Consider the following 12,901-nt stretch of genomic DNA (forward strand, 5'->3'; position numbering starts at 1 on the left):
TTGGGCTGCTCCTTGCCTTCTTTGTCTCTGGCTTCCGTGCTGGTGGGCTGTTTCGTAGTGGGCTTATAGCCGTTTGTGGTTTGCTGCTTGTTCTAGGGTGTGCCCCTTATTTAGGGCTGCTGGTTCTAGAGATCAGTGCACTCGATCTCATCATTTGTCTCGTGTACCTCTTCTTGGCTGCTTATCTTTGGCTCCCTGTCATTCACACGTTACATTCGTGAGTGCTGGGCTAGTTTGTATTGATCATCCCACTGGAGATCTTTGTAAAACTGTGATGACTGGTTCATCTCTTTGATATAGTTGATTGTGTTATTCTTCCTGTTGGTTCTTTTGATCCGTGTTTCTGACAAGATTAGATCACATATATGCTTAAAGAAACAAAAAATTCATGGGTTCGCCCGCCCACTCACGGATCCACCTAGGTCCACCCCTGTTCGTTTAATAAATGAACAAACATGAACAAGAAGTTTCGTTCGGTTAGTTAAATGAACGCACACGAACAAATGTCCCGTTCGTTCAATTGTGTTCGTGAACATTTGGAAATGTGTTTGTGAACATTTGTTTGTTTGTGTTCATGAACCGTTTGTGAACACGTTTATTTGTTTGAAGAACGAATACGGACATAAAATCTCGTTCAGTGAGTGTTTATGAACCATTTGTGAACACATTAGTTCCTTAACGAACGAATACGAAGGTTCATTTTGCAGCCCTAACGACGATGATATTGTGAAGTTAATACGTTTAACACTCCAACATCATAAATCTGTTGTATTGATTTTTGAATTATGAGATTTTTTTAAAGGTTTTTAAAAGATTGGTTTTACACGTACCCTAAAGTCTAAATAGTTATACTAATAAGATTTTGTTTTGGACCAAAGGAAGTTTTGTTCCCCCCAATTATCTTCTGGCAACACCTTATCCAAAAATCAGTTTCATTTCCTCCCACTCATCATCTTCTCCCCCATACAAACAAGTTGCAGGTATTCTTCCTCCTTCCTTTCATGGCGGACACAATTTCAATCACAATCACACAACAATAATACCACTAACTTTTCATCAATTCAATGGCGCTCGCATCTGTCTCACACGGCAACACCTTCTCCTCTTCATCCTCCTCAATTCTCACTTCCAATTTTCACCATTCACTAAACCCTAATTTCACCAAAAACCTTCAATCATCACGAGAATGCGTCAACACCAGCAGTTCCATCTTCCGATGCGGAAACAAGCACCGGTTCCTTCAATCTGACGGTAATCGCGTTGCACGAGATCGGAAAACCCTAACGGTTACGGCAGCTTCGTTAGGAGGTTTACTCGGTGGAATCTTCAAAGGCGGTGCTGATACCGGTGAGTCCACCAGGCAGCAGTACGCTGCTACTGTTGCGCTTATTAATTCGCTTGAATCGGAGCTGAGTTCTGTTCCGGATTCGGTGTTGAGAGAGAGGACGGAGCAGTTGAAGCAACGAGCTCGTCAATCGCCTCAATCATTGGACTCTCTGTTGCCTGTAAGTGCATGGAATACTATACTTTAGGTGTTAGTTTGTTACAAGTGTTGTGATTCATGGATTACTAATGTGTATAACTTGCAGGAGGCGTTTGCTGTAGTGAGAGAAGCTTCGAAACGAGTTCTAGGTCTTCGTCCTTTTGATGTTCAACTGATAGGTAATTAAATGATTTGAGTTGAAATGTAATAGTATATTCACCTGAATTGAAGAACGAGTCTGACGATGAAAATTTGAGTTATTTCGTAATAGATGTAACTGAATAGGTTAGCAGTTAGCTATAAAGTCCAAAACAACTAAAAAGTGTAAGAAGCCATAGGCATGTGGTAAAGCACCATCATAGAACACCCAATGACCCAAAACTCACAGATAGAAGATTACTAAAACACCATATAGTAACCGAACCTCACCCTATATGAATATATTATTATATTTCGGTGTATTGAATTAAGTTAGGATGTGATTATTAAATCAATTGTATTTGTATTATGTCTGTTATTGTAACCCTATAATATAGGATCCTTGGTATCAATAAAATCGTTCAAAAAATTATACCAACTCTGTAGTGGTTCCTGACTGCAGATCAAACACCACCATTTGAAACCACTTCTTGTTATCTAGAAAAAAAGGTTGCTTATGTTTGCTATATGGTGTGATACGATGTAATGGTAGTAAATTAACATATGGATGGAGTGAGAATGTTTGATGTTAGTTACAAAGATGCTATATCTGATATACAGTGGCTACTTTGGGCCACTGAACTACTGAAGTAAGTTTCAATCATCAATCATGCAACAATTGAAAGTTTCATATTGTTTTTGTGGTGATGTAGGTGGTATGGTACTTCATAAAGGAGAAATAGCTGAAATGAGGACCGGAGAGGGAAAAACTCTTGTGGCCATTTTACCAGCTTATTTAAATGCATTAACCGGTAAAGGAGTTCACATCGTTACAGTTAATGATTATCTTGCAAGGAGAGATTGTGAATGGGTTGGTCAAGTCGCTCGTTTTCTTGGACTCTCGGTTGGCCTAATCCAGCGTATGCCTTATTCTGTGTTACTATTATTTTTTAAATCATTGTTATTTTACTGGTTGTAAGATAGATAGACCAGAAAACTATAATGGGTAGTTTATATGGATTAAGAATGTATTCTTGATGACTAGTACAATTACAGTAACTAGGGTATGTAAGCACTACTTCTATACATGATAATCACACCTGGTAATTAAAGATTTTTGTCCCTAATTGGTAATTAGTTTTTTACATTATAGTTACGATATTAGTGTTTCAAAAACTCATTTGTTTCGGTAGGGTCCTTTTTTGCTGCAAAAATACCAACTTGCTTTCAGTCTTGTCCCATTTGCCATTTTCGTCCCTGAGGTTTGGCCAGTTTTGCGACTTTCTTCCAAAGGTTTGTTTTACCGTGTTTGGATCCAAAAGGTTTGGAATCTTGCCATTTTCATCCGGCTTGTTAACTCCATCCATTTTTCTCCGTTAAGTTAGGGGTATTTCCGTCTTTTTTGTTAACTTTAAGGCAATTCGGTCTTTTTCACTTTATGTACAAGCATTTAGCATAATGTACAAGTATTTAAAAGACTGAATTGCCTTTTATGTTAACAAAAAAGACGAAAATACCTTTGACTTAACAGAGAAAAATTAGCCGGATGAAAATGGCAAAGATTTCAAACCTTTTGGATTCAGATGATGAAAAACAAACCTTTGGATGAAAGTTGCAAAACTGGCCAAACCTAAGGGACAAAAATGGCATTTTACTCGCTGTGACTAAAACGGGACAAAAGTTAATGTACATTGCCATTTGTTTTTTTGCAAAGAAACGCTTGTCATTATTTAGCTATTAATGTACTAACAGTTATATATTTGGGCAGAAAATATGACAAGTGAAGAAAGGAGGCAGAATTACTTGTGTGATATCACGTATGTCACCAATAGCGAGCTCGGTTTTGATTACCTGAGAGACAATCTTGCCATGGAAAGTAATTTTTATGCTATGCGGACTTCAATAATAAATATACTTTTGTATATGATTCACTTTTTACTTATAAGTTTTAATAATCCTTTTTGGTCCACAGAGTGTTGACGAGCTTGTAATAAGGGGTTTTAATTACTGTGTAATCGATGAGGTTGATTCTATTCTTATAGACGAAGCAAGAACTCCTCTTATCATATCGGGACCTGCTGAAAAACCAAGTGAACAATACTATAAAGCTGCTAAAATAGCTACTGCTTTTGAACGAGATATACATTACACAGTAAGGAAAGATAGTTACAAATACTTTATTTATTTATTTATTTATATTTATTTTTACCGAGTTTAACGTCAAATTAATTGCAGGTTGATGAGAAGCAGAAGAATGTTTTACTTACAGAACAGGGTTATGCAGATGCTGAAGAAATTCTTGAAGTAAACGACTTATACGATCCTAGAGAACAATGGGCCTCATTTATCATAAATGCTATAAAAGCTAAAGAGTTATTTCTTAGAGACGTGAACTATATTATTCGTGGAAAAGAGGTTCTCATAGTGGATGAGTTTAGTGGTCGAGTTATGCAGGTAATTAATAACTTAATTTTCGTACGATTCTTTGATTCAGCTTAATTAGATTCTGAATTGAATATTTAAAGGGTGTTTGGGGTTGAGTTTTGAAGGAGATTTTTAGATTATTGAGTTTCGAAATCCTAAATAATCAGTTTTGAGTGTTTGGGTAAAAAAAATAAAAAAATTGATTATTTGCGTTTAGAAAGTTACAAAACACAGTTTCCCAAAAGCAGCTCCCCCCCTACTGCAACAAAACGCAGTTTTCCAAAAATTGATTATTTGCGTTTAGAAAAGGATTTTCACTTGTTTATTTTTTTAAATATATATTTGCCAAACACTCAAATAGTTGATTATCTGATTATTGTGATATCAAGCAACATAATCAAATCCAAACACTATCTTTCAACATCACGTTTTGTTACAGTTAATTATCTGATTCTGATTATTCAAAACGCATAATCTATTTTCAAAACTCAACCCCAAACACCCTCTTAATAATAAATGTTAATTTGTATATATATATACACTGTTGTCCTAAATTAATAATATTTAACATTTGGTAGTGTTAGTGCAACAGAACTTAATAACGTACAATAAGGATTACATGTCTTACAAATTAAACTTTAATTTTCAAAATTACCATATCCATCACATAAATGTTCACGGTGCGTTACAAAGTTCATAATGAGCATCTTTGTCTCTAATTTGCTTATGTAAAGCAAAAAATCTTTGGAATATATCATCGTCTTTCGTTTGAATTTTGTTATTTTGTTTATCATTAGTGTTGTAAAATATTTTGCTTTTACATTTTCGATTTTATCTGTTACAGTGTTATGCACATGTTTTTTTATTATTTAATAATAACTAATAACTAATGGGTTAAAATTAATGAAATGTCTAATATGGAAGTAACTGTAGTTTTCTTGGGATCTTAAAATAGGGTTGCTTTTATCACAGGGTAGGCGTTGGAGTGACGGGCTTCATCAAGCAGTGGAAGCTAAAGAAAGATTGCCCATTCAAAATGAGACCGTGACTCTGGCCTCAATTAGTTACCAAAACTTCTTTCTTCAGGTCCTGTTAATCTTTTTTTAATGATTTATGTATTTTATACTTGTATGCATTAAAATCACTTCAGGTGATTTTCAACCCTTTTGACCAATTTGGCTCATTTGACCCGTTTCTTTCACAGCAGTTTTTCTTTATGAACCGTTTGAGATTAACAATAACCCAATTTGACCCAAGTAAATGGGATAAAATTGCATCTACTTATTATACTTCTTAAAACACATGAATTTACCTTTTGGAACTTTTACAGTTTCCAAAACTTTGTGGCATGACTGGCACAGCTGCAACCGAGAGTTCAGAATTTGAGAGTATTTACAAACTCAAAGTTACAATTGTCCCAACAAACAAACCTATGATACGAAAGGTTCGTTAATTTGAAATATTCCACATGTTTTCTTTGCCTTTTGTATATATAAATATATGTAACAAAGGAATAATGTGGCCAATTGTAGGATGAGTCAGATGTGGTGTTTAGGGCAACCAATGGAAAGTGGCAGGCAGTTGTTGTGGAAATTTCTAGAATGAACAAAACGGGCCGGCCCGTGCTTGTTGGCACAACTAGTGTTGAGCAGAGTGATTTATTATCAACACAACTTCGTGAAGCTGGAATCCCTCATGAGGTTATAATTCACTAATTCCTTTTTTTATGATATATTGCCACTACGATTGAGCTTCAAGATTAGGGCAAATTGTATAAAATGTAAGGAACTTTGGTTTAATTTCTGTTTCGTGTTACATGCTTAATTGCACTCACAAAAAGGCTCAAAACTCTTAAAAAGTTTTCATTTTAGGAAAATCTTCTACCAAATATTAGGCACCCTGTCAGGAACTATGCAGTTAATGCGGTAAAAAATCGGATATCGGTCAAGGACCGATATTTGAGATATAGGTTATCGCGGTGGGATATCGGTAGTTTTAATTTCATGCATAATTTATATATATAGAAATTTAACACTAACAATTCCATATGCTTTCCTACCATTAACAAGTTAACCTTTTGCAACTTGCAAAACACTAACAATTGTAGCTGAAAGATTTCCAATTTTCCATTGAATACACGAACCCTTTAAATAGGGATTGATACATCCGAAAATAAGGAAACAGATATACAATACAATTATACACCAAATCAAATGCAATAATAATACTAATCACAATATATCAGCTGATATAATCGGCTGATTATATTATCGCTAAGAGTAGCAAGTAGGAACTGATTAAGACTTAAAACACTAACATTTAACAATTAAGACTTAAAACACTAATAGCAGCAATAAGAAGAAAGACGAATGATAGAACTAAGAAGAAAGGTACTGATATCGCCATATCGGGAAAATCGGTGATATATTGGTCAACATCGCTGATAATATCGGTACCGATATTCTGACCGATATTTTATATGGGGACCGATAACCGATATATCACGGATATTAACTGCATAGGTCAGGGAAAAAAGGCAACATGGTCAATGTTACTGACACATTACCATTTTAGCCAGGTAACCGGTTTAGATTTCCTTTAAGTCATTTTTTATTGAACACTTTGAGAGTTGGTTACCTTTTTTAGGGTTAAAAAATGATGGTTACACCAAATAGAAATAAGACCAAAGTTCATTATCTTTTATGCAATTTGCCATAAAAATAACCTCAGTTTTTCTCCTCAACAAGAAATTCCACTCACATTTTGATTGCAATTGTTCATTATGAAGGTTTTAAATGCAAAACCAGAAAACGTGGAGCGAGAAGCTGAGATTGTGGCACAAAGTGGTCGGCTTGGGGCAGTTACTATTGCTACTAATATGGCTGGTCGGGGAACCGATATTATTCTTGGTGGTAATGCAGAATTTATGGCTAGGTTGAAGTTACGTGAGTTGCTCATGCCAAGGTATGACTATTATTGCATCATTAATAAGATAAGTTGCATTACTTAGAAAATGTAATTTTATTTCTTATTATGCTGCTATTCACTATGTATTCGCACTTAAAATCGTATAAATGCTGCAGCGTTGTTAAGCCAGCTGAGGGAGTATTTGTTTCTGTGAAGAAAGCTCCCCCAAAGAAGACATGGAAGGTTTGTATCAGATACATTGTACAGGAGATAATTTCGACTTATTTACTTATGATTGGGTCATCTGGGGTTGTTTATCTTAAATGGGTTAAATGGAAAGGATTAGCTAAAAGAGAAACATGTCGGTTTGATTAGCGGTGTGAATTTCTGACACAACCCGAAAACACGGCACAAACGTAACACATAATTCGAGGGTTTGGGTTTAGTCTAAACGGGTTTGGGTCATTTTCAGGAGGAACCCCGCGATCCCGTTTAACTAAACGGGTCGGGATCGTGTCAACCCGATCGGTTTGGCGGGTTGACCCGTTTAACCCATTTATATTATATTATATTTTTTACAGTATGTTTTCTTTCATAAATTAAATTGGGTGGGTGTTTTATGCAATAATTATAACTTAAAAAGAGAAATTGACATTAAATTTTATAATTAAAATGTAACTGTATCATATACACTTGTGTTTTATGAAATAAAATTTTAATTTCAACATATTATTTTGCAAAAAAAAATCGGGTTGAACAGGTAGTGTTCGGGTCAACCCATGAATATTCAGGTCGTGCTCGGGTTCATATGTAATCTATTACCTGTAAAACAAAAATAAAACCGTTTGATCGACCTACAAATAAATCATGTAATCTGTTACCTGTAAATGGGTTGCAGGTGAGTGAAAGTTTGTTCCCTTGTGCACTATCTGAAGAAACTACCAAAGTTGTTGAGGAAGCTGTACAGTCAGCTGCCAGCTCATGGGGTCGGAGATCGTTACCTGAGCTGGAAGCAGAAGAGCGGCTCTCTTATGCTTGTGAAAAGGTGACCTGTTAAAAGATGATGACAATATATCACGGATCACTCGATTGAAGTTTGTTACAATTTTCATAAAACAACTAATGTTGTCTAGTATTTTGTAGGGTCCCACACAGGATGAAGTAATTGCTAAATTGCGTCATTCGTTTATAGAAGTTGCAAAAGAATATAAAGCCTACACAGAAGAAGAGAAGAAGAAGGTTGTAGCTGCTGGTGGACTTCATGTTGTTGGAACAGAACGCCATGAATCGCGAAGAATTGACAATCAGGTGCAGTTTTTACTTTATGTGTTTATATATTACACACATCACTCAAAAACCTTTAATATGTGGATAGTGTGACAACCAATATTGAATGCACAATAAAACCCATAAAATGTACATATGTGGCAAAAACATGGTGGCATTATTTTGTAAATATTGCAATCGTGCAATATTATATAACAGCCGTGATTTATTTTTTCTAATATTTATGCATTTTGTATGTTTTATTGTGCATTCCATATTTGTTCTCTCCATATTTAAGGTTCTCATGCGATCCTTACTCTGTGTGTGTGTATATATATGTATGTATGTGTGTGCATTAATTGTAAGGGAGGGTTTAGGTAAGCACTATATAAAAATATCAAATTCTTGGAGTTTGAATCATATAAGTTGGGTATCTACAATTTATCTCTCCATTGAAGTGTTTTATAAACTTTCAAAGCCTTAAAGTTGACAAAATCACAATTTTATGTTTGTTCGTTTGTGTCTATGTATCTGTAAACTTTTTGACTTTCTTCAATGGAAAGCAATGTTGTAAAACAAGGTCTAGAAGGTCAAGTATTGGCCAAGTAATTGCTACAAGGTAGGTTGCTGAGGCGACTTTCTTCAACTCCGCCTAATGACTCGGGTCGATCAAACGCGGTCAACCTCGGCCAAAATCGGATCTAGTTGGTCAACTCGGGCAGAGTTTGACTTTAAAAAAATCAAGCATAATTTCTATGTCTATCATATTAAAGAATGGATATTATTTTTCTAGGAATGCATATCAATTTTTGAAATACTTTACTATCTGAACATGTATTTTGATATTCACGTATTTTGTTATAAATTTTTTTAAACTTTTGATATTTGACACATGTATAATTTCCCGTAAACTAATTTCTTTATAATCTAACATGTCCGAGTACTCCTCGAGTATTCTCCGCCTAGGCCGAGTACTCGCAACTTCCCAGTCGACCAACCGACCTGGGAACGCCTAGCGACTTCTGCAAGTACCATGATGGAAAGTAGTCAAGTTCTTCAAAATATTATTAGACACATCAACAAGTATATATAAGTTGTGGTTTCTCTACATTTATCGGGTTGTATGATTCGAATTCAGAAATCTTACCTGTTCTTACGGTTCTTATCAGTATTTGAGTTCTTGATTCCATTATACATACACTCATACATATATATGTGCGTGTGTGAATAATATTTGAATTTCCAAATGTATACAGCTGCGTGGGCGAAGTGGGAGGCAAGGGGATCCTGGAAGTACGCGTTTCTTTCTCAGTCTCGAAGATAATATCTTTCGAATATTTGGTGGTGATCGAATTCAGGTTTACCGTTTACACTGTCTTATATTTTAATTTCTTAATATAAGTTTATATAAATCTTAGTTAAAATTAATACTGTTAGGGCATGATGAGAGCTTTTAGAGTTGAGGATCTACCAATTGAATCAAAAATGTTGACAAAAGCACTGGATGAAGCTCAAAGAAAAGTGGAAAATTACTTTTTTGACATCCGAAAGCAACTATTCGAGTATGATGAGGTTTTAAACAGCCAAAGAGACCGCGTTTATACTGAGAGAAGACGAGCTTTAGAATCTGAAGATCTTCAATCTCTACTTATTGAATATTCTGAACTCACAATGGATGACATATTAGAGGTTTAAATATAATGCTACTTTGATTTTCGAGTAAAATGCCATTTTCGTCCTTGAGGTTTGGCCAGTTTTGCGACTTTCGTCCAAAGGTTTGTTTTTCCGCATCTGGATCCAAAAGGTTTGAAATCTTGCCATTTTCATCCGGCTCTTTAACTCCATCCATTTTTCTCCGTTGAGTCAGGGATACTTCTGTTTTTTTTGCCAACTTAAAGGGCAATTCAGTTATGTAAAAAGACCAAATACCCCTGAAAAAGACCGAATTGCCCTTTAAGTTGACAAAAAAAACGGAAATACCCCTGACTTAACAGAGAAAAATGGATGGAGTTAACGAGCCGGATGAAAATGGCAAGATTTCAAACCTTTTGGATCCAGATGCGGAAAAACAAATCTTTGGACGAAAGTCGCAAAACTGGCCAAACCTCAGGGACGTAAATGGCCCTTTTCTCAGGATTTTCATTTCTTATTTGATTAAAGATACAGTAGAACTGCTAATTTCTGAATATCTTTGATATTTATTTTTGGGAATTTTAACAGGCAAATATTGGTTCTGATGCTCCGAAAGAAAACTGGGATTTTGAAAAGCTCATTGCGAAACTCCAGCAGTAAGTTCAAATTTCAATATCCATTGATTTACCTCTGTGTAAATGTGCAAATCATAATAATTATTTTACTTCAGGTATTGCTATCTGTTGAACGATTTGACTCCAGATTTACTTGTGAGCAAGTCCTCAACTTATGAAAATTTGAGGAATTATCTTCGTCTTCGTGGACGTGAAGCATATTTACAGAAAAGGGTAATTATTTCTCTTGCATATAAGAAATTTTGTTATTTGAGTTTCCTACAAAAAAGCGATAAAAACCAAAAAGAACATGATATTTTTTCTTAAATTGTAAAACAGTACTTGAAATTGGTTATGTATTGAACACCCCCCCCCCCCCCCCATACATACGTATATAGATGTATACAAACATACATATATATACACACGTACATGCATATATACACTGATGCAGGAGCATATCTTATATTTTATATTTATTTAAAATTTGAATTTCCTATTTTATCTTATTCATAGTTATAAAATAGGGTCTAGGTTTATTGTTTAATCAGTTTTTGTTGATTATCAAATATAAAGAACTGTGTTCTTGGAACCTTTGGTTCGATTTATCGTCTTTAACTAGCTAGTTGTTCTTGAGCCATTTGATTACACTAGAAACTGCATCATACACACACATACATACACATGCGTATATATGTAGTGGGATGTTCATTTCCGAACCAAAAAAATGTTGAGAACTGCCCGCCCAAACTATAGGCCAGGTCAAAAGGTTGACTTTATGAATTACACCATCATTTACATTAAAAGAAGTATATATTTTCTATAGGATATTGTGGACAGAGAAGCACCGGGATTAATGAAAGAAGCCGAAAGATTCTTAATATTGAGCAATATAGATCGGTTATGGAAAGAGCACTTGCAAGCACTTAAATTTGTTCAACAAGCAGTAGGCTTACGTGGATATGCACAACGGGACCCACTTATCGAGTACAAACTTGAAGGATACAATCTCTTTATTGAAATGATGGCACAAATAAGAAGAAATGTTATATATTCTATATACCAGGTTGGTCATGAGTTATATTTATTAGTTGTTCCATCATATATAATATTTGTTTGATATTGAAAAAAGGATGGGGTAAACAAAACGAAGTAGAAAGGAAATTTACGTTTTTTCTCCAATTTTAGCAACCAACTTTAAATTCTCAAAATAGTTGTTTTCAGTATTAAGCTGTAAGTTGTTTTCTATTCTTCTTTCAGTTTAAACCTGTGATGGTGAAGGATCCTGCAAAAACACGCAACAATGGTACAAACGGGTCGGTGCCCCCACCGTCATCTGTCAGCTCTGAGGCCAAAGTATGACATAGAATTTGCAAATATTATTTCAGAGTCCTTGAACGGCATGTAGTAAGTTGAACTCGTAGAATGTTTCATGTATCTTTGAATTCATCAACTTCTAAAGATGATTTCATAGAGCTCATAAAGTAACAGAGCTAGCATATCTCTACATCTGGCTTACAATCTTGGTTGTCGACCTAGAATACACAGTGATGGTTAAAAGGTTATAATATCGTTGTTTCAATTGAGCGTTTGGTGGTTTGACCCATTGACTAAACCAATCCATGCACGCCCCTAGTTAAATATATTGTTGATTCAGTTGACCTTACATGGTCATAAGATAACGATATAACCTTGTTGTAGATAACGATATAGTAAATATGTCTACAAAAACCTCAAGGTGGGTTCATTACGGTTTTTTTTAAACATCTTTCTCTGTTAATATATTTAGTTTGAAAAACTTGTATGCTGTAAGATGAAATGTAAGAGAATGGAGTAAAAAAGGTGCCCTACCGGCTACCACAAACACATAGATGTAGTAGTAGTTCGTAAAGGTGAGCCTAATAACCAAACTAACCAACAAGCTGAATCGAACAAATGGCCGATGGTTCGGTTAAGCCCTTTTCTAAAACCGAATTTTACGGTTCGGTTTTGGTTATCGTGTGTGTCATAACCGAATTGTGTCAGTAAGTTATGCCTTTGTTTGAATCTAATAACCAACAAATGACGAGCTTTTTAACCATAGAGGCCAATGAGAGACAATAACTCCACTTGAACATAGCTTACATCTTTCATCGCAATGCGCTCTTCACCATGTCAAGGCGGACATTGTGGGTTCCAGCCCCCTGTATATGTCGGTCAGTTAACATAAGCATTTTATATATTTAACTGAACCCTATTAAACCAAACCATGCACACTAATGGGGTGGGGGTGGGAGTGGATGTTAACTAGTTCACCTTAAGTACAAATCTCAAGAGTTATATATTATTTTTCTTCTAAAACGGTAAATATCCATGTTTAGAATGTTCTCTATTATAGCGGTTTACACGCCTTAAGTACAGCATAGCAGATTCATCACTGTCAATCGAAAAAAGTTGA

At 35.2% G+C, this 12,901-nt stretch overlaps 1 protein-coding gene across 1 annotated transcript; it reads left to right on the plus strand.

Moving 5' to 3' along the window:
- Positions 1–866: 866 nt before the first annotated feature.
- Positions 867–12,050, plus strand: LOC110884410 (protein translocase subunit SECA1, chloroplastic). Its single transcript, XM_022132123.2, has 19 exons — positions 867–1,505; positions 1,590–1,662; positions 2,335–2,541; positions 3,390–3,493; positions 3,594–3,773; positions 3,857–4,075; positions 5,018–5,131; positions 5,376–5,489; positions 5,578–5,745; positions 6,834–7,009; positions 7,129–7,195; positions 7,851–7,997; positions 8,096–8,260; positions 9,475–9,576; positions 9,656–9,907; positions 10,439–10,506; positions 10,581–10,698; positions 11,291–11,530; positions 11,725–12,050. The coding sequence occupies exons 1-19, from the start codon at positions 1,065–1,067 to the stop codon at positions 11,824–11,826; spliced, it is 3,057 nt and encodes a 1,018-aa protein (XP_021987815.1). The 5' UTR covers positions 867–1,064; the 3' UTR covers positions 11,827–12,050.
- Positions 12,051–12,901: the final 851 nt, after the last annotated feature.

This window comes from Helianthus annuus, chromosome 10, assembly GCF_002127325.2.
Source record: "Helianthus annuus cultivar XRQ/B chromosome 10, HanXRQr2.0-SUNRISE, whole genome shotgun sequence".
In the NCBI taxonomy this organism is placed as follows: Eukaryota; Viridiplantae; Streptophyta; class Magnoliopsida; order Asterales; family Asteraceae; genus Helianthus; species Helianthus annuus.

Excerpts from the sequence above, each read along its gene's own strand:
- LOC110884410 (XM_022132123.2), top strand. The coding sequence starts at position 1,065 with ATGGCGCTCGCATCTGTCTCACACGGCAACACCTTCTCCTCTTCATCC. Across the intron at positions 4,076-5,017 it reads TTAGTGGTCGAGTTATGCAG|GGTAGGCGTTGGAGTGACGG; the intron begins GTAATTAATAAC and ends CTTTTATCACAG. Across the intron at positions 7,998-8,095 it reads TCTCTTATGCTTGTGAAAAG|GGTCCCACACAGGATGAAGT; the intron begins GTGACCTGTTAA and ends AGTATTTTGTAG.